Source organism: Ranitomeya variabilis, chromosome 5 (assembly GCF_051348905.1).
Source record: "Ranitomeya variabilis isolate aRanVar5 chromosome 5, aRanVar5.hap1, whole genome shotgun sequence".
In the NCBI taxonomy this organism is placed as follows: Eukaryota; Metazoa; Chordata; class Amphibia; order Anura; family Dendrobatidae; genus Ranitomeya; species Ranitomeya variabilis.
In genome coordinates this window covers 451344401-451372238 of record NC_135236.1, presented here as the reverse complement: position 1 = coordinate 451372238, position 27838 = coordinate 451344401, and the positions used below count along the sequence as shown (strand labels likewise).

The 27838-nt window shown below is 43.4% G+C and overlaps 1 protein-coding gene across 1 annotated transcript in view; it reads left to right on the top strand.

The window, feature by feature from the left end:
• The first annotated feature begins 3432 nt into the window (after window positions 1-3432).
• The window catches only part of PLXNC1 (plexin C1), a 551210-nt gene continuing 526804 nt past the window's right edge, over window positions 3433-27838 (top strand). Inside the window, exon 1 of the mRNA XM_077265401.1 lies at window positions 3433-4479. Within this exon, the coding sequence (XP_077121516.1) occupies window positions 3568-4479 (912 nt within the window). The 5' untranslated portion in view covers window positions 3433-3567. The remainder of the gene's footprint in view (window positions 4480-27838) is intronic.

Below are 27838 nucleotides of genomic sequence, written 5' to 3'. Positions count from 1 at the left end.
ACTATGTCATATTCAGGCTAGCTGGAAGCTCTGGGAAAGCAGATTTGCCCCTCCACACCATGAGTCGGTGTGGAGTTCATTTTTGTAAACTCTGCGTGGATTTTGTAGTTTTTAATACTGACCGCACAGTATCCTTTTCTCTCTGTCTATCAAGTTTAGTATTGGCCTCCTTTGCTGAAATCTGATTTCATTTCTGTGTACGTCATTTCCCTCTTCACTCACAGACAATATTTGTGGGGGGCTGTCTTTCCTTTTGGGGTTTTCTCTGAGGCAGGATAGCTTTCTATTTCCTTCTTTAGGGGTAGTTAGTTCTTAGGCTGTGAAGAGGTGTCTAGGGAGAGTCAGGAACATCCCACGGCTATTACTAGTGTTGTTAGGATTAGGGACTGCGGTCAGTAGAGATACCACCTTCTCAGAGCTCGTCCCATGTTGCGTTTTAGCCACCAGGTCATATCAGTGTGGCCTCTTAACCACCAGGTCATAACAGAAACCTCTTCCCCCTGAAACAATGGTGACAGCCCCGACAGTTCTTGCCCAGACATGCAAGAGAGACCGTTAGCTTGGCTCTCCTCTCTACACATGCTGTCATGTGCCAATTAGACGTTTGTATCCTCGCTCAATATAAGTTAATTGAGCATGGACTGATACATCTAATCATAATGTCGAATCGCATACTTGCAATCACATGACCACCTTCTCTGCTGTTATTTTGATACAATCATTGTTTTCTTTGCTGCAAATCTATCAGGGCTCAAACTGCTGAGCCCTGCATAACTGGACACTGACAGAAAGCTGCCAATCAGTGGAGGGAGTTGGATTACACAAAGCAGGAGGCATGAAACACCTAGTTCTGTAAGGATCATGTACTGCTGAAAAAACACTGATTTTATTGAAACAGAAAAACACAGTCTAATAAATAACACATCACTGGAATCAGGGTATCTGCTTCTACATCATTCAGCACTCAGATTACATAGCAAAAACTTACTGACAGAGTCTCTTTAAGTCACTTTTGTGACACTGATAACATAAAATGTCATTTTTAAGTTAATAAATTAAACCTGTATCATTAAGATACTTTTTATTTTTAGACCTTATATTTATAAATGGTAACAAAATCAGGTGAAGCACAAGTACATGTATTTTGAACCAATATGTGCACACTGCAATACAACCTGTGCCATATTTTTCCAAATCTGTTCTAATATCCAGATTGCATTTTAATATATTTTGAATGCACAAATCTGTACAATTACTATCGGGGTTCTTACACTTGACCCACCTGACCATAATAGGGCTTCCATAGAGGAAGAGTAAAGATAGGAATACTCAGCAAGATGTTGTAGAACAAGTCCTATTTGAATACCAGGTAGGATAAATCACACAACAGGGATAATGCTGCAAGGCCAACAAAGAAAATAATCAGTTTAAGGAAAATAAGGACTAGGAAAGGACAATACATGTAAAAAAATGAAAATTTGGTGTCAATATGAACATGTTTAGAAGAACAACTACAGGTGGTTCTCACAAAATTAGAATACCATCAAAAAGTTAATTTATTTCAGTTCGTCAATACAAAAAGTGAATCTTATATATTAAATACAGTCATTACAAACAGAGTGATTTATTTCAAGTGTTTATTTCTGTTCATGTTGATGATTATATGATGCTTGCAGCCAATGAAAACACAAAAGTCATTATCTCAGTAAATTAGAATACTTTATAACACTAGCTTGAAAAATGATTTTAAAATCTGAAATGTTGGCCTACTGAAATGTATGTTCAGTAAATGCACTCAATACTTGGTCGGGGCTCCTTTTGCATCAACTACTGCATCAATGCGGCGTGGCATGGAGGCGATCAGCCTGTGGCACTGCTGAGGTGTTATGGAAGCCCAGGTTGCTTTGAAAGCAGCCTTCAGCTCGTCTGCATTGTTGGGTCTGGTGCCTCTCATCTTCTTTTCGACAATACCCCATAAGGTCAGGTGGGTTTCATGGCCAATCAAGAACAGTGATATTGTTGTTTTAAAACCAGGTATTCTTAACAATCCTTTCAAGGCTGCTTTTATCCCGGTTGCTTGTGCAACCTTTTTCTACCGAACTTTTTCCTTCCACTCAACTTTCCATTAAAATGCTTGGGTACAGTACTCTGTGAACAGCCAGCTTCTTTAGCTGTGACCTTTTATGGCTTACCCTCCTTGTGGAGTGTGTCAATGACTGCCTTCTGGACATCTGTTAAGTCACAAGTCTTCCCTATGATTGTGGAACCTACTGAAACAGACCAAGGGACCTTTTTAAAGGCTTAGGAAGCCTTTGCAGATGTTTTTGTTAATTATTCTAATTTACTGAGATAATGACTTTTGGGTTTTCATTGACTGGAAGCCATAATCATCAACATTAATAGAAATAAACACTTGAAATGGATCACTCTGTTTGTAATGACTCGATATAATATATGAGTTGCATTTTTGGTATTGAAGAACTGAAATAAATTAACTTTTTGATGATATTCTAATTTTGTGAGAAGCACTTGAATATATAAGTGTATAAGGCTGCCATATAGATACATGTGCCCTGTGCTGTACCTCTCCATGTCTCCTATTTCTTACATAAGTATATGTCATTGTGATATGTTTCAGTCCGTATGCATGGATGAATATTATTTACTTCTAAGTAGAATTTCAATAAGGGCTCATTCAAGCATCTGTGATTTTCTCATGAACAAAAAAAAGACAATCTGAGTTTCCTCAAAGCTTTGATCAGATTTTGATAAGAGCTTAGTTAATGTGTCACTTTCTACCAGTTACAGCAGTTTTTTTGGCATGCAAAAAAATGTTTGAAGAATGATTCTTAAGCTTCTAATATTATAAAGTTCATGAAAAACTGGCACCACATGGATGGCATCCTAATGCTGTTTGATTTTTTTCATGGACCCATAGACTGACATTGGCAAGTTTGATCTATGCCTCAGATCAAAATCGGACATGTTTTTGTGTGGACCATTTGGTCCGAAAAAATACCCAGACATGTGACCTGCCCCATAGACTATAATAGAGGTGAGTTCTATCTGTGGAGAATACAGATATAACTTGTATGGGAAAAACTGATATCTGAAGAAGCCCTTAGTTGTCTGACAGAGCGTATGTCCTGTAGTAGAGAGTCGTAGAGACTCCATGAATTGTTGTACTGGACCCTTGCCTGTGTTCTTATCATAACTTATTAGAAGCAACTGTCAAACAGTATAATAAAATATGCTACAACTTCTTGTTTTGTTGAATACTGAAAGTCAGCAAATACAAGGAGAAAAAAATGACCATAAATGTGTCACATTGTGCATATCCATCACATTCAACAGGAAATGTCTTGCACGCCCTGAGACTAATGCTCTCGTAACTCAGGTCATCATTTCCAGACACCAGAGATCAGTGTTATCTTCAGTTTGTCATCTTAAAAACAGGAACTAGTGCACAATTGGCAAATAGTTTTCACAGTTTCCCGTTATATGTGCCTCAAGAAGACTTATGATACTATAACTGCAGAGCTATAGCGGAGAACCTGTAGTCTCACAATGTCTCGGATTCCGCTCTCGCTCATCTTCATCCTTCTACTGACAGATCCTGTTTACCATGAAGAATCTTCCCATTTCAAATATCCCATCAACAACATTGCAGTTGGAAGAAAATACGTGACGGTCGCTACAGAGAATTGTCTGCACCAATTTAATCACACCCTGTCCAGGTTAAAAACAACAGGACCACATGGAGAAACTGATACCATCTGTATGGGAGAAAAAGTCAGCAGCCACAAACCAACGTACTATAACAAAATCTTGCTCGCCTACAACGACACTGTCCTCACTTGTTGGAATGAAAAGGAAGGATCATGCATTGAGCTACATATGAGCAACCTGAAAGCCATGGGAAATCCTGTACCAGATATTGTGCCCCAGGATCCAAAGCATGGCGCTAAAGGACTTATTTTATTTAAAGAAAAAGGAATCAACTTATTTGTTGCAAAATTTACTGCGAGTGAAAATAGTGCTGACCATGCCGTCACAATCATTTTAAGACCAAAAGAAAGTATCGGATTTGTAATTAAAAGAGGATTATCTGTTTCGTTAAAGGCAGGCACAGCAGGACTGAACTATGTTGATGCATTCCAATGGAAGCACAAGTATATCTTCCCTTATTACCCATCTGTTGGCAATAGTGCCAGGGTAGTTGTACTCACTGAAGATAGCGTAGATTTGGAATTTCATGCCCAATCTAATTTGAAATGTGGGAGTGAATCACAAAGAAAGATTATTTTATCTTCATTTGCATTCCACTCTTCAGAAGGTTTCCTCTGGGCTGGGATATTTAGTACAAACAGTACAGCATCCACAGACAGAACAGCACTGTGCCTTTATAATTTTACTCTCCTGGCAGAGCAACCAAGAACATGTATCCATGAAGACTTTTCAATAAATTCGGGGGACTGTGTGAGTATTAACTACATTTTATAAAACAATAGAATGTTATCTGCATGCACCAGTATCTATAGCAGTGCCCAAAACCGGCTGCTGATATACACCATTGATTTATAAAGGGATCCATAGGAGCTCTGTCATTTTGATAGCAAGAATAGCTGGGCCCAAGACACTATTCTTTCTATTGACTGTTATTAAAATCATGCTGAAGCCCTTGACAGAGGCACCTAAATAGTGCAGCTGCACTGGGAGACTCTATCAGGGCCAGGACAAGGGGTCGGCAAAGCTAAACTCTAAGGCTACTTTCACACATCACTTTTTTGCCGTCAGGCCCAATCCATTGAATTTTTAAATAAACGGATCCGTCAAAAATTGCTGCGACGGATCCTTTTTTACGCTGGATCCGACTAGCTGATCCGGGGAGAAGATCCGACTATCTGATCTGGGGAGGAAAGAGAGAGAGAGAGGAGAGAGACACTCCAGAATGGAAAACGCATGCTTAGTTAAAAAACAGAATCCGTCATTTGACGGATCCGGCACCATAGGATTCCATTATAGTAAAAAACTGACGGCGACAGATCCGCTGCTGTCCGTTTTTTCGACGGACACAAAAAAGTTCCTATGTCCGTTTTCTCCAGCCACCGGAAAAACAATTTTCAAAGGATCCGGCGAAAAACGGATGAAACGTGAGGCCATCCGTCGCAATTCTTTGTTAATACAAGTCGATGAGAAAAAAACGGATCCGACGGCAACTTTTGCCGGATCTGTTTTTTTTTTAATTTGCCGGATTGTTCCTGACTGCAAAAAACTGATGTGTTAAAGTAGCCTAAGGATATGACTACATACAGTGGTGTTGGTGTTGGTGTTGCTGGGAAACAGTTGTTTCACCTGCAACACCAAGCGGCCATTATGATAGGTTGCAGCATAACTACTCTGAATGCAGCCTTAAAGGTATCATTTTAATCAGTATAACGGTGCCAACCTGACATTGTTTGTAGGTTACTCAGCACAACCCTGCTGATAGGTTCCCTTTATCATCTCCTTTATGACGGCTTTGGTCATTGCTGGGCCTTATTCTTTGGCCCCGTCTTTTTATGTCTATCAGAGGCCAGCAGCTGACATCTGCGTCCCGGCGCAGCGGCGTATGACGTCACTGCCATGCGCAGATATCAGCTGCTGGCCTCTGATAGGCTGGCGGCTGACACTAGTATTGCTGTGCTGAGAGCCAGTCTCTGAGCGGCAATACACTGCACTACAGCGCGGATGTCGGCGGCTGCTGGAGCGAGCGCGATCGTTACGGGGTCTATGTGCCAGCGGGCCACAGGAGCATAAAGGACGCCGAGGGAATGGAGGACAGGTGAGAAGAATCTTTTTTTTTCTTCTCTGTTATGTCTATGTGAAAATGGGGGGAGACCTGGATGGGGGACCTGTCTGCAATATATGGGGGGACCTGGATGGGGGACATGTCTGCAATATGGGGGGACCTGCATTGGGGACCTGTCTGCAATATATTGGGGGACCTGTCTGCAATATATGGGGGGACCTGGATGTGGGACTTGTCTAATGTATGGGGGGGACCTGGATGGGGGATATGTCTGTAATATATGGGGGAACCTGGATGGGGCATATGTCTGCAATATGGGGACATGGATGGGGCATATATCTGCAATATGGGGACATGGATGGGACATATGTCTGCAATATGGGGACATAACGACAAGAATGGGACCAGGATGGAGCCATATCTACAAGATAGGGACCAGCCTGGGGCATTACTACAAGATGAGGACCAGCATGGGGCATTACTACAAGATAGGGACCAGCATGGGGCACTACAACAAGATAGGGACCAGCATGGGACACATTACTATAAGATGAGGACCAGCATGGGGGACATTACTACAAGATAGGGACCAACATGGGGCATTAAAACAAGATAGGGACCAGCATGGGACACATTACTACAAGAAGAGGACCAGCATGGGGCATTACTACAAGATAGGCTCCAGCATGGGGCATATTAATATAAGATGGGGACCAGCATGGGGCATTACTACAAGATAGGGACCAGCATGGGGCACATTACTACAACATAGGGACCAGCATGGGGCACATTACTACAAGATAGGGACCAGTTCAAAAGGTGAGAAAAAAAATGGTATCACTAAAAATATAATTTTGTCATGCAAATAGTGCGGCCCCCGAAATTAATTTTTTTTCTGTATGCGGCCCATATACCCAGCCGAGTTTGAGACCCCTGCTCTAGATGCAGCTATCAATTGCAACAACATCATCTACAGGGTTAACAGAGAGAGAGAGGGCTTCAACTTTAACCCTATCATGGTCCAGCTACTCAGGCAGAGCCTTTCAGCTCACTTAATGACTTCAGCTCTATGATGTTACAAAGCAAGCTTTCAAGACTTCTTAGGTCTCTTCCTCAGGCATGGTATAACCAAGCATCTGAAGAAACTCAAATATACGCACAAAAAAACAGAACCATGTCATAATAAATTGAAATTTCAATAAACAAATAAACTGAGTTTAGAAAGTGAATCCTTAATTAGATTAGTGGTGTGAAAGATTTATTTTCCCAATATCCAAGTAAGATCAGAGGCCTGGTGCCCTCACTGTCTCTGGAGCTGATTCCTCAGATTTTGTAGTAAGTCATAAATCCTCCTGACAGATTTAGTCCTGTGTGGAGGGAATCAAAGACTATAATAAGTTTGTATTTCCAAACCCTTCAATGTTTTTGTGATTTAAAGTTGCATTTTAATATGTCAACTTTCATATTGTTAATGTTGTGTCCTGGACCACAGAAATGTTTGTCCTCCAGTAAATGGGCTTTTTATCTGCAATCCTGTGGCGATGACACCTCATCCTTGCTCTCAGTTTCTGTCCTGTTCCTCCCACAGATAGGCCCCCAATAGGACATATAATGCACAGAACATTGAAGTGGAACATGTGAATGTTCAGGGAATCTTATAGTCCTGCTGTGTGTTGGGAATCTGTCTCATCTGAGGTATGTGGGGCGGTCAATTGGTTTTCTGATACACTGATGTCTTGATTGAACTGTCTGAACAAGAATGTCTAAAATTCCATGACAAACTCATTATATTTTGCATCTCACCATAAACTTAACATTGCACCACTCAAAAATGGAATCAACTTTCTGGATACCACCATAACAATTCAAAATGGTTTAATCCAGACATTGGTATAACGGAAGCCAATTGATCGTCCCACAAACCTCAGATGGGACAGCTTTCACCCGAAACACATTAAAAAGTCCATTGTATACTGCCAGGCCCTTACATATAATTGTATCTGTTCCAGCCCAACGGACAGGGATTAATACTTAGCCTCCATTGATGATCAGATCATTAGAGCCACAAGGATCCCTAGAAGTCAATTACTTCAATAATGAGAAAAAGAGAAAATAGTTGTGTTCCTCTGGTGGTGACCTACAACTCACAGCTTGAGGTAATGAGAAAAACTGCTAAAAAATTTCACCACATTTTACACAAGAATGACTGGCTAAAAACAATCTTCAAAGACCCTCCTTGCTGTGCTACAGGCAAACTCCAAATTTAAGAAACATCATAATCCAAAGAATAATGTCATCGGATACACCGAGCCAAGAGGACCTTATGCTTGCAATTGAAGAGCTGCAAAACCTGCATTCACATAAAGGCCAAAGGCAGGATACAGATTCCCAACATACAGCAAGATTATAAGATTCCTGGGACATTCACATGTTATTCTTCCCATGTGGTGTACTTGATTCTGTGCACTATACTGTACAGTTGCGCTCAAAAGTTTACATACCCCGGCAGAATTTTTGCTTCCTTGGCCTTTTTTCACAGAATATGAATGATAACACCAAAACTTTTTCTCCCCTCATGGTTAGTGGTTGGGTAAAGCCATTTTTTGTCAAACTACTGTGTTTTCTCTTTTTAATTCATAATGACAACCCAAAACATCCAAATGATCATGATCAAAAGTTTACATACACCATTTCTTAATACCGTGTATTGACCCCTCTAACATCAATGACAGCTTGAAGTCTTTTGTGGTAGTTATGGATGAGGTTCTTTATTTCTCAGATGGCAAAGCTGCCCTCTCTTCTTGGCAAAACGCCTCCATTTCCTGTAAATTCCTGGGCTGTCTAGCATGAACTATGTGCTTGAGATCTCCCCAGAGTGGCTCAATGATATTGAGGTCAGGAGACTGAGATGGCCACTCCAGAACCTTCAGTTTGTTCTGCTATAGACAATGACAGGTCGACTTGGCCTTGTGATTTAGATTGTTGTCATGTTGGAATGTCCAAGTACGTCCCATGCGCAGCTTCCGGGATGATGAGTGCAAATTTGCCTCCAGTATTTGCTGATAACATGCTGCATTCATCTTTCCTTCAACTTTGCTTTTTGGTAGAGCATTGAACAGCAAGGTGGATTGTTGCTGAGGGGGGAAAAAAAAATCTTTAAATCTTCAGCTTAGCGAGTGTGAGTGAGCTGAGTGTGACCTGAGCGTAAGTGTGAATGGCGGTAAGTGTGACTTGTGATTCAGAGAAGAGGTATTTGGAAAGCCTTTAACAAATACCTGTGTGAATTGGTGTGAGTTGCTGAATTGGGAGTAGCTATATTCACAAGGGGTTAACTTAAGGTGGGGGCTCATAATTAAGGGGTTATAAAGGGCAGCTGTTTGGGACTCAAGTCCTTTTTGGTAGAGCATTGAACAGCAAGGTGGATTGTTGCTGAGTGGGAAAAAAAAAATCTTTACATCTTCAGCTTAGCGAGTGTGAGCGAGCTGAGTGCGACCTGAGCATAAGTGTGAACGGGAGTAAGTGTGTGACTTGTGATTCAGTGACTTTGGAATCAGGGAGTTTCCAAGGGAGGAATTGCTGTCTGTATTTTATTAATACTTTGTATTTACTTTTATTTAATGTTTCTGTGTGGTGCAATCCCCATTAGGAAATGTGCTCCACTACTGTTAATGCCATCTAGTGCACATCTTGCCACATGTATGCAGTCCTTGATCAGCCAGTCGAGGGTGCATACTGCTGTGCGAGATGTGAACACGTTGAGCATTTGGAAGCCCAGATTCTGGATCTAAATGTGCAGCTGGCAACACTGAGATCCATAGACAATATGGAGAGGAGTTTCCTGATCACTGAGCAGACGCTCAATGGGATAGATGAGGGGGGGATGGTAGGATGGAGCTGCAGGACAGTGAAGTAGCTAGCTGGGTGACATTCAGAAAGCGGGGTAGAGGGAAGAGTGCCAGGGAGGCTAGTCCTGATCTGGCACACCCCAATAAGTTTGCTGAGTTGGCAGATGAGGGGGGTGCCAGTACAGGGGTAGCACTGCTGCAGCCAGGCATGTCCTCCGAAAGCCGGAGGAGTGACTGCTACAGTAAGGAGGGAAATAGGAGAGCAGTACAGGCCAGACAGGTGCTGGTAGTGGGGGACTCAATTATTAGGGGAACAGATAGGGCAATCTGTCACAAAGACAGGGATCGTCAGACGGTGTGCTGCCTACCTGGTGCTCGAGTCCGACACATCGCTGATCGGGTGGACAGATTACTGGGAGGGGCTGGTGAGGACCCAGCGGTCATGGTGCACATTGGTACAAATGACAAAGTTAGAGGTAGGTGGAAGGTCCTTAAAGATGATTTCAGGGAATTAGGCTGCAAGCTGAAAGCAAGGACCTCCAACGTGGTATTTTCCGAAATACTGCCTGTACCACGTGCCACGCCAGAGAGGCAATGGGAGATTAGGGAGGTTAATAAGTGGCTCAAGAATTGGTGTAGAAAGGAGGGGTTTGGGTTCCTGCGGAATGGGCCGACTTCTCAGTGGGCTACAGGCTCTATGCTAGGGACGGGCTGCACCTCAATGGGGAAGGTGCAGCTGTGCTGGGGGAGAAAATGGCTAGAAGGTTGGAGGAGTGTTTAAACTAGGGATTGGGGGGAGGGTATTCAATTTATAGGAGGGGAAGATAGGGCAGATAGAGACCTGGGCACAAATAAGGAAGTTGGGGGTGGCGGTGGCATGGGGGGTGGGGTTAGAACAGTTAATAATTTAAGAAAGAATAGAGGTACAGAGAGGAACATCAAGTGCATGTATACTAATGCCAGAAGCCTCGCCAACAAAATGGACGAATTAGAATTAATGTTGTTGGAGCATAATTATGACATGGTTGGGATATCTGAAACATGGCTGGATGAGAGCCATGACTGGGCTGTTAACTTGCAGGGCTATAGCCTTTTCAGAAATGACCGTACAGATAAGCGAGGGGGAGGGGTGTGTCTGTATGTGAAATCGTACTTAAAACCCATCCGGCGTGATAGTATAGGTGAATTTAATGAAAATGTAGAGTCCCTGTGGGTGGAGATAAGGAGAGGGGGAAAAAATAATAAATTACTGATAGGGGTTTGTTATAAATCTCCAAAAATAATGGAAGCAATGGAGAATATCCTCGTAAAGCAAATAGATGAAGCTGCGACTCAAGGAGAAGTCATTATTATGGGGGACTTCAACTACTCTGAAATAGATTGGGGAACAGAAACCTGCAGTTCCAGCAAAGGTAATCGGTTTTTGACAACTATGAGAGACAATTACCTTTCACAACTGGTTCAGGACCCAACAAGAAGGGGGGCACTGCTAGACCTAATATTAACAAACAGGCCAGACCGCATATCAAATATAAGGGTTGGGGGTCACTTAGGGAATAGTGCTCACAAAATAATAAGTTTTCATGTATCCTTTAATAAGATGTGTAGTAGAGGGGTGACAAGGACACTAAACTTCAGGAGGGCAAATTTCCAACGGATGAGAGATGATCTTGGTGCAATTAACTGGGACGATATCCTGAGACATAAAAATACACAAAGAAAATGGGAGACGTTTATTAGCATCCTGGATAGGACCTGTGCACAGTATATATACCGTATGGGAATAAACATACTAGAAATAGGTGGAAACCAATATGGCTAAATAGAGCTGTAAGGGGTGAAATAAGTGACAAAAAGAAAGCATTTAGAGAATTAAAGTAAGTAGGTAGTGATGAGGCATTAAATAAATACAGAAAATTAAATAAATTCTGTAAAAAGCAAATCAAGGCAGCAAAAATTGAGACGGAGAGACTCATTGCCAGAGAGAGTAAAAATAATCCCAAAATATTCTTTAACTACATAAATAGTAAGAAACTAAAAAATGAAAGTGTTGGCCCCCTTAAAAATAGTCTGGGGGAAATGGTGGATGAGGGTGAGGAAAAAGCCAATATGCTAAATGACTTTTTTTCATCAGTATTTACACAAGAAAATCCCATGGCAGACAATATGATCAGTGATAACAAAAATTCCCCATTAAGTGTCACCTGCTTAACCCAGCAGGAAGTACGGCGGCGTCTAAAAATCACTAAAATTGACAAATCTCCGGGCCCGGATGGGATACACCCCCGAGTACTGCAGGAATTAAGTACAGTCATTGATAGACCATTACTTTTAATCTTTAAAGACTCCATAATAACAGGGTCTGTACCACAGGACTGGCGTATAGCAAATGTGGTGCCAATATTTAAAAAGAGGACAAAAACTGAACTCGGAAATTATAGGCCAGTAAGCTTAACCTCTACTGTGGGTAAAATCCTGGAGGGCATTCTAAGGGATGCTATACTGGAGTATCTGAAGAGGAATAACCTCATGACCCAGTATCAACACGGGTTTACTAGGGACCGTTCATGTCAGACTAATTTGATCAGCTTCTATGAAGAGTTAAGTTCCGGACTGGACCAAGGGAACCCAGTAGATGTAGTGTATATAGACTTTTCAAAAGCTTTTGATACGGTGCCACACAAAAGGTTGATACATAAAATGAGAATAATGGGCATAGGGGAAAATATGTGTAAGTGGGCTGAGAGCTGGCTCAGGGATAGGAAACAAAGGGTGGTTATTAATGGAGCACACTCGGACTGGGTGGCGGTTAGCAGTGGGGTACCACAGGGGTCAGTATTGAGCCCTCTTCTTTTTAACATAATAATTAATGACCTTGTAATGGGCATTCAGAGTAGAATTTCAATATTTGCAGATGACACTAAACTCTGCAGGGTATTCAATACTGGGGAGGACAATTTTATAATACAGGATGATTTATGTAAACTAGAAGCTTGGGCTGATAAATGGCAAATGAGCTTTAATGGGGATAAATGTAAGGTCATGCACTTGGGTAGAAGTAATAAGATGTATAACTATGTGCTTAATTCTAAAACTCTGGGCAAAACCGTCAATGAAAAAGACCTGGGTGTATGGGTGGATGACAAATTCATATTCAGTGGCCAGTGTCAGGCAGCTGCTACAAAGGCAAATAAAATAATGGGATGTATTAAAAGAGGCATAGATGCTCATGAGGAGAACATAATTTTACCTCTATACAAGTCACTAGTTCGACTACACTTAGAATACTGTGCACAGTTCTGGTCTCCGGTGTTTAAGAAAGACATAGCTGAACTGGAGCGGGTGCAGAGAAGAGCGACCAAGGTTATTAGAGGACTGGGGGGTCTGCAATACCAAGATAGGTTATTACACTTGGGGCTATTTAGTTTGGAAAAACGAAGACTAAGGGGTGATCTTATTTTAATGTATAAATATATGAGGGGACAGTACAAAGACCTTTCTGCTGATCTTTTTAATCATAGACTGGTGACAGGGACAAGGGGGCATCCTCTACGTCTGGAGGAAAGAAGGTTTAAGCATAATAACAGACGCGGATTCTTTACTGTAAGAGCAGTGAGACTATGGAACTCTCTGCCGTATGATGTTGTAATGAGTGATTCATTACTTAAATTTAAGAGGGGACTGGATGCCTTTCTTGAAAAGTATAATGTTACAGGGTATATACACTAGATTCCTTGATAGGGTGTTGATCCAGGGAACTGGTCTGACTGCCGTATGTGGAGTCGGGAAGGAATTTTTTTCCCCAATGTGGAGCTTACTCTTTGCCACATGGTTTTTTTTTGCCTTCCTCTGGATCAACATGTTAGGGCATGTTAGGTTAGGCTATGGGTTGAACTAGATGGACTTAAAGTCTTCCTTCAACCTTAATAACTATGTAACTATGTAACTTTTACCAAGTTTCCTCTGCCTTTGTAACTCACACATCCCCAAAACATCAGAGATCCACCTCCGTGCTTTACAGTAGGAATGGTGTTCCTTTCATCAAATACCTTGTTGAGCTCTTTCCAAATGTAACATTTATGACTGCAGCCAAAAAGTTACGTTTTGGTCTCATCACTTGAAATTACCATTTGTTCCAGAAGTTTTGAGGTTTGTCTCTGTACTGTTTCATGTATTGTAGACTAGATACTTTGTGGCATTTGCACAGTAATGGCTTTCTTCTGGCGACTCGACCATACAGCTCATTTTTCTTCAAGTGCCTCCTTATTGTATTTCTTGAAACAGCCACACCACTAGTTTTCAGAGAGTCCTGTATTTCAGATGATGTTATTTGTGGGTTTTTCTTTGCATCTCGAACAATTTTCCTGGCAGTTGTGGCTGACATATTTGTTGATCTACCTGACCGTGGTTTTGTTTTTACAGAGCCCCTGATTTTCCATTTGCTAATCACAGTTTGAATGCTGCTGACTGGCATTATCAATTTCTTGGATATCTTTTTGTATCCCTTTACTGTTTTATACAGTTCAACTACTTTTTCCTGTAGATACATGTACAACTCTTTTGCTTTCCCCATGACTCACAATCCAGAAACGTCAGTGGCTGGATGAAAGATACAAGAGTCTGTCTGGATTCCAGAAACTCACTCAGCTTTTATGCACACACTGATTACAAGAAAATGGGTCACAGGTGAGGATGTTACTTTTAGTAGCCATTCAAACCCATTTGTGCCAACTTCTGTGCATGTTATCAGGCACAAATTATCAGGGTATGTAAACTTTTTGATCAGGGTCATTTGGATGTTTTGGGTTGTCATTATGATTTAAAAAGAGAAAACACAGTAGTTTAACAATAAATGGCTTCACCTAACCACTAACCTTGAGTGGAGAAAAAGTGTTGGTGTTATCATTCATATTCTCTGAAAAAAGGCCAAGAAAGCAAAAATTCTGCCTGGTATCTAAACTTTTGAGCACAACTGTATGTCCTACTCGAGGTCTCTATGCGGGAGCAACAGGACAGAAACTGAGAGCAAGGATGAGGTCGCATAGTCACATGATTACAGATAAAAAAAATTACGATCAGCCAAACATTTCTGAGGTCTAGTACACAACATAAACAATATAAAAGCTGTTATATAAAAAGGCAACTCTAAGTCACAAAACCATCGAAGGGTTTGGAAATACAAACTTATTACAGTCTTTGATTTATTTTTGTTAGCCATTAAAAAGTATCATAACTAAAAGATTATCTTGTTTTTCCCACTGAGAGCATTCTTTTTTCAATTGACTTACATTGTGCAAATCCTGTTTTTTCTTTTAAATGGAGTTTCAGAAACACTGATCTAGCCTGCCAATGTTATATTGATCAGCGGCCTAATCGATTGTGCATATTGCTTTGAGCTATGCACATCAAAGGCCATTATTAGATTGACTCCCTGCAGCGCGATAGCGGGGAGTCAATAAAGTGGCAAAGGGAACAATCTTTCTGTCATAAGACTTAAATACAGCAGTGAGAACAGCCCAACCAACCAGACAATGGATCCCCAGAGAAACACCATACAGGAAATAGATTAAAAAATGCCTTTATTAAGTATATATGGCAACATTAAAAATATAAAAACAAACATTAGTGCGCATAATAGGACTTGGAGTCAACCTATATAATTGCTCCAATATAAATAGTAATGGCTGACCCTTCCTTACATATAAATAGGTTTACTCAAAAATACAAAAAAGTGTGCAACTGAAGAAAGTGCAACAGTGCGAAAAAATTTTTAAACCTTAAATGCACGGGATATGTGCCATATGTGTAACCCCCCCTGATGAAGGACAAAAGTCCGAAACGTGCGTAGGGGTGCATAATAAAGGAAGTGGCGAGTGGCGACCCTTCAAGGTAATACTTGGCAATTTTCTTCCTTTTTGCACTGTGCGCTTTATTTTAACTTTTAACATTGTTTGTGTATGATGTTTTTTTACATTGATAGTGATGTGACACATTGCACATGGCACTTTTGTTGGTTACACATATGGCACATATCCCGTGCATTTAAGGTTTAAAAATTTTTTCGCACTGTTGCACTTTCTTCAGTTGCACACTTTTTTGTATTTTTGAGTAAACCTATTTATATGTAAGGAAGGGTCAGCCATTACTATTTATATTGGAGCAATTATATGGGTTGACTCCAAGTCCTATTATGCGCACTAATGTTTGTTTTTATATTTTTAATGTTGCCATATATACTTGATAAAGGCATTTTTTAATCTATTTCCTGTATGGTGTTTCTCTGGGGATCCATTGTCTGGTTGGTTGGGCTGTTCTCCTTGCTTGGGTAGTACTCACCCGTTTCTCACAGAGCACTTATTACTGATTTTTTATATAGATAATTTGATATATACTCATTTTTTATTAGTGTTTTATATTGGATATTTGGGTAATTTTAGTGTCTCTGTGTTTCTAATTCATTTAATTAATTAATTTAAATACAGCAGTGTCTATTTACTGTTTTCAACTAGTGATGAGCGAGTATACTCGTTGCTCAGGTTTTACCGAGCACGCTCGGATGCTCTCCAAGTGTTTGTAAGTGTTCGGAGATTTAATTTTTGTTTCCTCAGCTGCATGATTTACAGCTGATAGACATCTTGAATACATGTGGGGATTCCCTAGCAACCAGGCAACCCCCACATGTACTCAGGCTGGCTAGCAGCCATAAATCATGCAGCTGACTCAAAAAAAACTAAATCTCCGAGCAGTCACAAATACTCAGAAACCACCAGAAAACCAGAAAACCTGAGCAAGAAGTACACTCGCTTATCACTATTTACAACTAAGGCTACTTTCACACTAGCGTCGGGCACTGTATGTCGCAATGCGTCGTTGTGGAGAAAAAACGCATCCTGCAAAGTTGCCCGTAGTATGCATTTTTTCTCCATAGACTTTTATTAGCGACACATTGCGACACAGTGCCACATGTTGCAACCGTCGTGCGACAGTTGCGTCGTGTTATGGCAGACCGTCGGCACAAAAAAACGTTACATGTAACTTTTTTTGCACGTCGTGTCTGCCATTTTCGACCGCACATGCGCGGCCGAAACTCTGCCCCCTCCTCCCTGGACCTTGCAATGGGGCAGCGGAAGCGTCGTAAGACTGCTTCCGCTGCCCACGTCAGGCATTTTTTTCACAGTATGCGTTGGTACGTCGGGTCAACGCAGCGCGACGGCCCCGTACTGACGCTAGTGTGAAAGCAGCCTAAGGAGTTAGTTGAATGAGTTAATCTACTTTATGTTTGCTAAACCGAAATTGATAAACAATATACAGTGTGTCATAAATTACACCTGTGCCCATATAGGGGATCAATATACAACAAAATCCCATGCAACAATATCAGATAAACCCTACATAGAAAATATTGCACAAAGCGGGATCAAAATCAAACAGAATAATTTTATTGAATAAACCAAATATAAAAACATTATCTAACAGTAATTGGGATACACTGAGAGGTGACAACTACAACAATGGGGCCGCAGGTCTGAGGCTACAAACAGGTAAGTACTGATACTAATGTCCCCAATAACAAATAATAGGTGTGCATAGTGGGTTCATGTGCAATAGAACAAAATACACTAGGCCGGTAAAGAGCGTCCAGCAATAACACCAAGGAAAACATTAGGGAAACCAAGAACATTTATGAAACATATTTACCTCAGACCTGCGGCGCCACCACCCCTACACGCGTTTCGGCGTGTGTGCTTTCTTCCGGGGGAGTGGCGTCGTCAGGTTTTATTGCAGTATAAATACAGAGGGCCACCCAATAAGATTCAATAATTATAATGACGCTTACTGCTGGCCGTATAGCGGCGCATGCCCAGTCGGAAAGGGAAGCGTCCACAACACCGAGTGCGTCATCGCCATGTGATCGAACAAGTTTACTTGCAAAATGAAGAGGATTTTTGTATGAACACTGCAGACATCTGAATAATGGACTATAGGATCTTCACATTATACGTATTGCACTTTAGTATTGTTAGTTTTTTTATTTTTTATAATATGCATATAATTATTTATTATATTTGTTAAACAATCTCTATGTATTTATGATAATTATTTATATATAGCACTTGTTTGCACTTTATATTTTCACTGTAATCATGAATAATATAGTCCCCTCCCTTTCCCCCTTTTTTTATATCATGTAAAATGTATATTAATATCTAATTATAAATATGTTTGTAATTATTGCACTATGCTGTATGCACTGATGCGCTTTTATATATGTTATTGCTCTGTCGTTATTATTTATATGTTTTTGTTTTTGGTTTATGCTCTATCTGGCCAGTGCGCATGCCTGTTGTGACGGGCTGCTTACCATCACTGACAGTGTCTTTATCGCGAATACCATCTAGTGCGGGCAATTACCTGCCCATGTGTCTGTGGGCGGTCTCCTTGTTCGATCACATGGCGATGACGCACTCGGTGTTGTGGACGCTTCCCTTCCCAACTGGGCATGCGCCGCTATACGGCCAGCAGTAAGCGTCATTATAATTATTGAATCTTATTGGGTGACCCTCTGTATTTATACTGCAATAAGACCTGACGACGCCACTCCCCCGGAAGAAGGCACGCACGCCGAAACGCACATAGGGGTGGTGGCGCCGCAGGTCTGAGGTAAATATGTTTCATAAATGTTCTTGGTTTCCCTAATGTTTTCCTTGGTGTTGTTGCTGGACACTCTTTACCGGCCTAGTGTATTTTGTTCTATTGCACATGAACCCACTATGCACACCTATTATTTGTTATTGGGGACATTAGTATCAGTACTTACATGTTTGTAGCCTCAGACCTGCGGCCCCATTGTTGTAGTTGTCACCTCTCAGTGTATCCCAATTACTGTTAGATAATGTTTTTATATTTGGTTTATTCAATAAAATTATTCTGTTTGATTTTGATCCCGCTTTGTGCAGTATTTTCTATGTAGGGTTTATCTTTGCTAGCAGATCAACTGAATTTAGACAACTGGAGCTCCAGGACCTTAATCTCAGGGTGAATAATCACTGCCTTTTCACATTCTAATGGAAAGTGGCCATTACCACGTGAAAAGGCAGTGATACATTACTAAGATGTACATGGCTTTTAAACTATGAAAAGGGAAGAGCAAATAGATAAACAGTCAGCAAGACAGGGAAAAAAGAGAACTTGTTCTATTAAGGGGAATTGAGAATTATATAGAAAGTTTCCACACTACATATGTAATATTGTATTATTATTTAGTTATAGAGCACCATTGAATCCTTGGTGCTGTATATTTGAACAGGGGGCTTACACACAAAATGCAGATATAAATTACAGTGCACAAACTAACAATGACAGACTGGAACAGAGGGGGAGAGGACCCTGCCCTTGTGGGCTTGCAGTCTGCAGGATAATGGGGAAGGAGACAGTAATTTGCAGCAGCTGCAGTAACGGCAAGGAAGCAGTGGGTCATTGCAGGCTGTTACTTGAAGAGATGGGTTCTCAAGTTCAGTCTGAAAATTTCAAATATGGTGTAAATGAACTGGAGAAAATGAAAAAGGGTGGATATAGTTCGGGCCTTGAGATGGAGGAGACCAGCCAAATTCAAGTAGGATAAACATTTAATTACACTACACATTTCATGAACGGTCCATTCTCTTTATCGGGTACATACAAGTTAAAAAGAACTCGCAACCTTCTATATATATAATTGCCTAAGATCCACTTCCGTCTGTTTGTCTGTCACGGAAATCCCGCATCGCTGATAGGTTGCGGCTGGCTGGGCGCGACCAATCAGTGACAGGCACAGTCCGGCCGCGAATTGGCCCCTCCCTACTCCCCTCCAGTCAGTGCCCCCTCCATACTCTCCTTCAGTCAGCGCCCACAAAGCATTTTATCAGTCTGTTAAACGGACTGCGTTACACCGTGGCATAACGCGGTGTAATGCAGTCCGTTAACGCAGCCATTAACCCTGTAAGTGTGACCAACTTTTTACTATTGATGCTGCCTATGCAGCATCAATAGTAAAAACATATAATCATATAATTCCGGTGTCCGCGGCAGCCTTTCCCGCTCCTCGCGATGCTCCGGTCCCAAGAATGCATTGCGGCAATGACCCCAGATGACGTAGGGGTCTCGCGAGACCGCTACATCATCACAGGTTATTGCCGTAATGCATTACTGGGAACAGAGCAACACAAAGAGCATCGCTAAAGGCCTGGGCTGAATCCGGGGGCTGCCGGAAGGTGAGTATGTAACTACTTTTTATTTTAATTCTTTTTTTAACAGGGATATGGTGCCCACATTGCTATATACTATGTGGGCTGTGTTATATACTACGTGGGCTGTGTTATATACTTTGTGGGCTGTGTTATATACTGCGTGGGCTGTGTTATATACTAAGTAAGCTGTGCTATATACTACGTGGGCTGTGCAATATACTACGCGGGCTGTGCTATATACTACGTGAGCTGTGCTATATACTGCATGGGCTGTGTTATATACTGCGTGGGCTATGCTATATACTACGTGGCTGCTATATACTACATGGCTGTGCAATATATGCGTGGACTGTGCTATATACTACATGGGCTGTGTTATATACTGTGTGGGCTGTGGTATATACTGTGTGGGCTGTGCTATATACTACATGGGCTGTGTTATATACTGCGTGGGCTGTGTTATATACTGCATGGGCTCTGCTATATACTACGTGGGCTGTGCGATATACTACATGGCTGTGCTATATACTGCCTGGCTGTGCAATATACTACGTGGCTGTGCTATATACTATGTGGCTGTGTTACATACTATGCAGCTGTGCTACATACTATGTGTCTGTGCTATATACTATGTGGCTGTGCTATATACTACATGGGCTGTGTTATATGCTACGTGGGCTGTGAGACTCTTTTACCCGGGGCCCTCAAAAACCTGCAGCTGGCCCTGGCTTCCCTGATTGGTCCTGCCCGGCTGGCCATGAACAATCAGCGACAAACGCAGTCCGGCCGCGAATTGGCGCGGAATTTGAACCACGCTTCGCTAATTGGTCGCGCCCGGCTGGCCGAATCCTGTGTATTCATTGCATTATTCTGAAATCTTCATAAATAAACTACATAAATATTCTAGAATACCCGATGCGTTAGAATCGGGCCACCATCTAGTTTATATAGAACAACCTTGACATGAGGCTAAAATGAATAAACAAAAGTGAACCCCTTAATGACCACCAATACGTCTTTTTACTGACCTGAGATATAATGGTATAGCATCCCCATACAGGTCATAATCCAACAGCTGTTGGCTGTACACTATCGCTGACAACTTGCTGGATCAGCCACGATCAGTGTTGGCACCATCCAAATCTGTTTAACCCCTTAGATGTTGCTGTCAATAGTGACTACATCATATAAATGGCTACCAGAGTGTGGGGGTGTCTCTGTTAGGAGTCGAGTTCCCGCTGCTGCACAGGGGGAATCTCGAGCCGTGTCTGCTGCGGTCTCCCATTCTGCATCGGCCACAGTGGAGCCTGCTCAGCGGAGACGTCGGTCCCAGCTTCTCACTTACTGTGCAAAGGGTTACTGCTGCCTCTCCAGGCTCTGCTATTGTACCCTGCACTGACCTGCGGTGAGCAGGCTTTTCTGGGACTAAGTCCTGCTTTGCACACACTGAGCATGCCCAGGGTAAGATCTCTCAGTGGAGATCAAGGGTCACATGCTCAGGTACTGCAGCAACTTCCATTGGTTCTCCAGGAAGGTCCTGTACCTGATCAAGTTCTCTGGCAGCCTTCCATTGGTCCTTCTTGGAAGGTCCTGTAGGTGCTGCAGCTATATAAGGTTCTCATGACCGCACGGCCATGCGCTAGTGTCAAATATGTATGAACCAATGGAAGTTGCTGCAGTACCTGAGCATGTGACCCTTGATATCCACTGAGAGATCTTATCCTGGGCATGCACAGTGTGTGCAAAGCAGGACTTAGTCCCAGAAAAACCTGCTCGCTGCAGATCAGTGCAGGGTACAATAGCAGAGCCTGGAGAGGCAGCAGTAACCCTTTGCACAGTATCAGACTCAGTGAGACGCTGGGACCGACATCTCTGCTGAGCACGCTCCACTGCGGCCGATGCAGAATGGGAGACTGCAGCAGACACGGCTCGAGATTCCCCCTGTGCAGCAGTGGGAACTCGACTCCTAACATTACCCCCCCTCCTAGGGCCCCCACCTCCTTGAGCCTCGCTACGCTCAAAAGCTGCAATGAGCAGCGGAGCCCGAATGTGCTCCACAGGTTCCCAGGTTCTATCTTCTGGACCGTGACCCTTCCAGTCCACCAGATAAAATTTCTTGCCACGTACCACTTTGCACCCCATGATAGCATTCACCTCAAACTCATCTGAGGATGAACCCGGTGTCCCGGCAGATGACTCAGAAAACCGAGACAAATGAACGGGCTTTAAGAGGGAAATGTGAAAAGTGTCGGTGATACCAAGGAGTGGAGGCAAAGCCAAACGGTAGACCACAGGGTTGACCTGTTCCAGAACCTTGAACGGGCCTATGTAGCGAGGTGCAAACTTAGTGGACTCAACTCACAGCCTGATGTTACGGGCGGAGAGCCACACTAAGTCGCCAGGACAAAAGGTCGGAGCGGTGTGTATCAGCAGAAACCCTCATTCTCTCCTTGGAGGCATGGATGGCATCCTGTGTACGGTCCCAGATGTCACGTGCCTCCACCGCCCAGTCTGCCACCCTAGAATCGGTGGATGACACGGGCATGGGCACAGGGACACACGGATGCTGGCCGTAATTAAGGAGAAAAGGAGTCTGCCCAGTGGAATCGGCTACGGCGTTGTTCAAGGCAAATTCCGCCCAAGGTAGCAAAGATGTCCAATCATCCTGCCTAGCAGAGACAAAATGTCGCAAGTATGTCACCAGAGTCTGGTTGGTACTCTCTACCAACCCATTCATCTCGGGATGGTATGCAGAGGAGAGATTCAACTCTATGCTGAGTAAACGGCAGAGCTCTCTCCAAAACCAAGACGCGAACTGGGGACCCCGGTCGCTGAAAATTTTATCAGGCATTCCATGTAAACGGAAAATGTGCTTTATGAATAACGCCGCCAAGGCCCTTGCAGAAGGTAACCGTGGAAGCGGCACCAAGTGCACCATCTTAGAGAAATGATCGGTGACAACCCAGACAACAGTGCAGCTACGCGACTTGGGTAAGCCCACCATCCTGACCATTTCCCAAGGCCTGTCTGCCACCGGTAGGGGGTAAAGCAACCCAGCAGGCCGTTGCCAAGGAGACCGATTCTGGGCACAGGAAACGCATGCCCGAATATAGTCCCCGACATCACAGGCCATATGAGGCCACCAGTACGTTCTCGCCAAAAGCTCGGATGTCCTTTTGGTCCCAAAATGCCCACCCACTCTGGACGAGTGAGCCCAAGAGAGAACCTCCGGTCGCAAATTCGCTGGCACGAAAGTCTTGCCCGGGGGCACAGACTCTAGCGAAACCGGAGCTACAGTTCTCAGGCTCTCAGAAGGGACAATAAGCCGAGGCTCCTCCTCAGATGACACTACGGAGTGGGAGAGAGCGTCGGCGTGAACGTTCTTCTCCCCGGAGAGAAAGTGAAGAGTAAAATGAAACCGGGAGAAGAACAGGGACCTTCTAGCCTGGCGAGAATTCAGCCGCTGGGCCGTCTGTAGATATACCAAGTTTTTGTGGTCAGTGAAAACCTGGAAGGGAAAGCGAGCTCCCTCCAAGAGATGTCTCCCCTATGAGAAAGCCAACTTTATGGCTAGCAACTCCCTGTCCCCGATGGAATAATTCCTCTCCGCCGGTGTGAAGGTCTTGGAGAAGAAGAAGCATGGATGCTTCCGACCTTGAGCATCCTTTTGGAAAAGGACTGCTCCAGCACCAACGGATGAGGCATCCACCTCCATGATAAATGGCTTATCTACATCGGGGCGATGTAGAAAGGGAGCGCTAGCAAAGTGTAACTTAACCGAGAGGAAGGCCTTGGAGACATCCTCTGACCACAACTTGGGATTTGCTCCCTTCTTGGTGAGGGCAACCAAGGGAGCTACCAAAGTTGAGAAGTGTGGGATGAACTGACGATAGTAATTAATGAACCCCATAAAGCGCTGCACCGCTTTAAGTGAATGGGGTTCCTGCCAGTCCATCACAGCCTGTAGCTTGGCAGGATCCATAGCCAAACCCTGGGCAGAGATGATATAACCAAGGAAAAGCAAGGACTCCTGCTCAAACACACACTTCTCCAACTTTGCGTAGAGGGAGTTTGCCCGTAAGAGGTCGAAGACTTTGCGAACATCTCTTCGATGGGAGTCAATATCTGGAGAGTAGATGAGAATATCATCCAGATAGACTACGACCAAGGTGGTGAGCATATCCCGGAAGATGTCGTTCACAAAGTCTTGGAAAACGGCCGGGGCATTACAGAGCCTGAAGGGCATCACCAGATATTCATAGTGCCCATCCCTGGTGTTAAAAGCCGTCTTCCATTCGTCCCCCTCACGGATGCGAATCAGGTTGTAAGCACCCCGCAGATCTAATTTTGTAAATACCCTTGCTCCCCGTAGCCTATCAAACAGCTCAGATATCAGGGGTAATGGGTACTTGTTCTTAACGGTGATGGCGTTAAGACCCATGTAGTCTATGCATGGATGTAAGTCTCCACTCTTCTTCTTTACGAAGAAGAACCCAGCCCCTGCAGGTGACACTGACTTCCTAATGAATCCTCTTGCCAGATTCTCTTGGATGTACTGAGGCATTGCCTCTGTCTCCGGGAGAGATACGGATAGACTCGACCCAGGGGAGGCTCAGCACCAGGCAAGAGGTCAATAGGACAGTCATAGGGGCGGTGAGGCGGAAGGGTCTCCGCAGCCCTTTTGGAGAACACGTCTGCATAGGGCCAATAGTGCTTTGGGAGAGAGGAAAGATCTGCGGGTACCTCTGTTGTAGCAACCTGAATGCACTCCCTCTGACATCTACCCTCACAGGATTTACTCCATCCCAAAATTCTCCCTGAGGACCACTCTACATGAGGAGAATGATAGCGTAGCCATGGTATCCCCAACAGGACCTCATCAATTCCCTCAGGAATGACTAATAGGGAGATAATCTCCTGATGTGATGGAGACATGGAAAGAGTGAAAGGAATGGTTTGGTGGGTAATCTGTGAGGGTAGTGCCATTTACCACTCGAATGGTTACTGGTTTGGCGAGCATCACCATGGGTATTGCGTGACGCTGGGTGAAAGCGGATGACATAAAATTAACCTCCACCCCAGAGTCCACGCATAGCTCTACCATAAGAGTGGATGGGCCTCTGGTAATTGTCCCCTTGAAGGACAACTTAGAGGCAAACGTCGCCGTGTCTAGTGTACCTCCTCCAACTGCCACTAGACGCTGACGTTTCCCTGACCGCTGAGGACACTTGGAGGCAAAATGTCCTGACTGCCGGCAAACATGACAGACCTTAAGTGCACGAGCGGACTGGGACTTGGATCCCGCTCGTGTCACCTCTATGGCCTCATGTGACTCGGACACCTGGACTGCAGATTACAAAGGTCTGGCAAAGGTGGGAGCCAGCTGAAACCTCTGCCTACACTGGGCTCGCTCCAACCTTTGCTCGTGAAAACGAAGGTCTATGCGAGTTGATACAGCTATGAGCTCTTGCAGTGTGGCGGGAATCTCCCTCCCTAGTGGCCAAAGCATCCTTCACATGGTCAGCCAGCCCCCTCCAAAATACGGGAATGAGGGTTTTATCTGGCCATTCCAACTCAGACGCTAATGTCCGGAAGTGAACGGCAAAATGGCTGACCATGGTTGAACCCTGAGTCAAAGCCAGCAGTTGGAGCGCTGTATCATGGGTGACTTGAGGTCCTACAAAGACCTGTTTCAGAGTGTCCAGAAACCGAGGAACACTCCACACCACATGATCGTTGCGCTCCCACAGCGGCGTAGCCCACTCCAACGCTCTGTCCGACAGTGGGAAAACGTGCAGCCAGGAGCTCGAGGTGTATACCACACTGGCTCACGAAACCCCTACAGGACTTACTGTCCCCAGAGTATCTCTCAGGCAATGGGAGGTGAGATAAAGTCGGAACAGAGGTGGCAGTGGGTAAAGCTGCTGCAGCCACGCTAGCAGCCTGAACAGCTATTGCGGTAACATCCACCGCCGAGGTTGCACGCTCAAGAGATGCCAACCGGCCCTCCAGCAGCTGGATGTACCCCTGCAATTGCTGTTCATCCACCATTACTTAGCCAGATCCTGGCGCTAGTGTACTGTTAGGGTTGGCGGAACGCACCGAATATATTTATTAGATGGGATAGGTGCGTTCGCAGCCCGGGATCCACCGTGCAGGAAAGAACCTGCTGCTAAGTAGGGCGGCGAAGCAAATTAGAATAAACGAACTCGCGAGACCGCTACATCATCATGTGTTATTGCCACAATGCATTACTTGGAACGGAGCGTCGCGACAAGCTTCCCTAAAGGCCTGGGCTGGATCTGCGGTCCGCCGGAAGGTGAGTATATAACTGTTTTTTATTTTAGTTCTTTTTTTAACAGGGAAATGGTGCCCTCATTGTTATATACTACGTGGGCTGTGTTATATACTACGTGGGCTGTGTTAGATACTGCGTGGCATGTGTTATATACTACATGGGCAGTGCTATATACTACATCTCTGTGCTATATACTACGTGGCCTGTGTTATATACTACATGGGCTGTGTTATATACTACGTGGGCTGTGTTATATACTGCATGGGCTGTGTTATATACTGCGTGGGCTGTGTTATATACTGCATGGCCTGTGTTATATACTGCATGGGCTGTGTTATGTACTGCGTGGGCTGTGTTATATACTACGTCTCTGTGCTATATACTACGTGGCTGTGCTATATACTATGTGGCCGTGTTATATACTACGTGGGCTGTGTTATATACTATGTGGGCTGTGTTATATACTACGTGGGCTGTGTTATATACTATGTGGGCTGTGTTATATACTGCTTGGCCTGTGTTATATACTGCGTGGGCTGTGCTATATACTACTATACATATTCCACAATACCTGATGTGTTAGAATAGGGCCACCATCTAGTTACCACATAAAGGGACAGTGGTCACTAAGGAGTTAAAAAACAATTATGAATCACCATTATAAAGAGCTGATGCATATACAGTATTTGGTACACCTTACAAGCAAACTATTCTAAATAAAAAATATATAAATAAATAAGAAAAGGATGTAAATATATATATGGTAAATAAACAAATTATGTTTTCTAAACCAATAAAATTCATAATTCAATGCAAATATTCAATGCTTATATTAAGTGGCCAGTTTAAAAATCCAAAAGTGTTCCTGACTTATTAGTTTCTGGAAGCGATCAGGTGTATTCTCGGATTTATGTTCCAATATAATGAGACATAGATAACCGGGTTTTTTTTGATGATTTATTAAAAAATGTTTCGACACACTGTGATTTGTAACACCCACTTCTGATATTGTGTCTATGTTTATTGATCTTATTATGGATAGGTTGAATAGTGTGGCCAATGTATTGGAAATTACAGCTGCAGAAAATCTAAGATTCCAAGGCAACAGAAAAATAGGGATAAAACATAATATTTATTCCATTCTTTTTCAAGCCAGAAATACAATAAAAATGAAACCCATAAAATATTGCATTTCTGGCTTGAAAAAGGCTCTTTTGGGCCAAAACTTTGCTTCACTCGTCTACTCACCATGTTATTTTTAAGGATGGAATGAAGGTTATGTTTTAGCTCTATTTTCTCTGGGGCCTCAGCACCTTGGATTTTCTATGGCTTTGGACCTTGTGGGGGTGTAACAGAGTCAGCACAGAGCTACCAGTGATGCATGAGAATCACTCTTGGACTAAGGAGATTACAGCTGCATTTTAATAAATAAATCACAAAAGATTTATTAGGCTATGTGCACACGCTGCAGATTTTGCTGTGGATCCGCAGCGTTTCCGCAGCTGCAGGTCCGCAGCAGTTTCCCATGAGTTTACATTACAATGTAAACCTATGGGAAACAGAAAACGCTGTGCCCATGCTGCAGAAAAAAACGCGTGGAAGCGCAGCGGTTTACATTCCGCAGCATGTCATTTCTTTCTGCGGATTCCGCAGCGGTTTTACACTTGCTCCATAATAG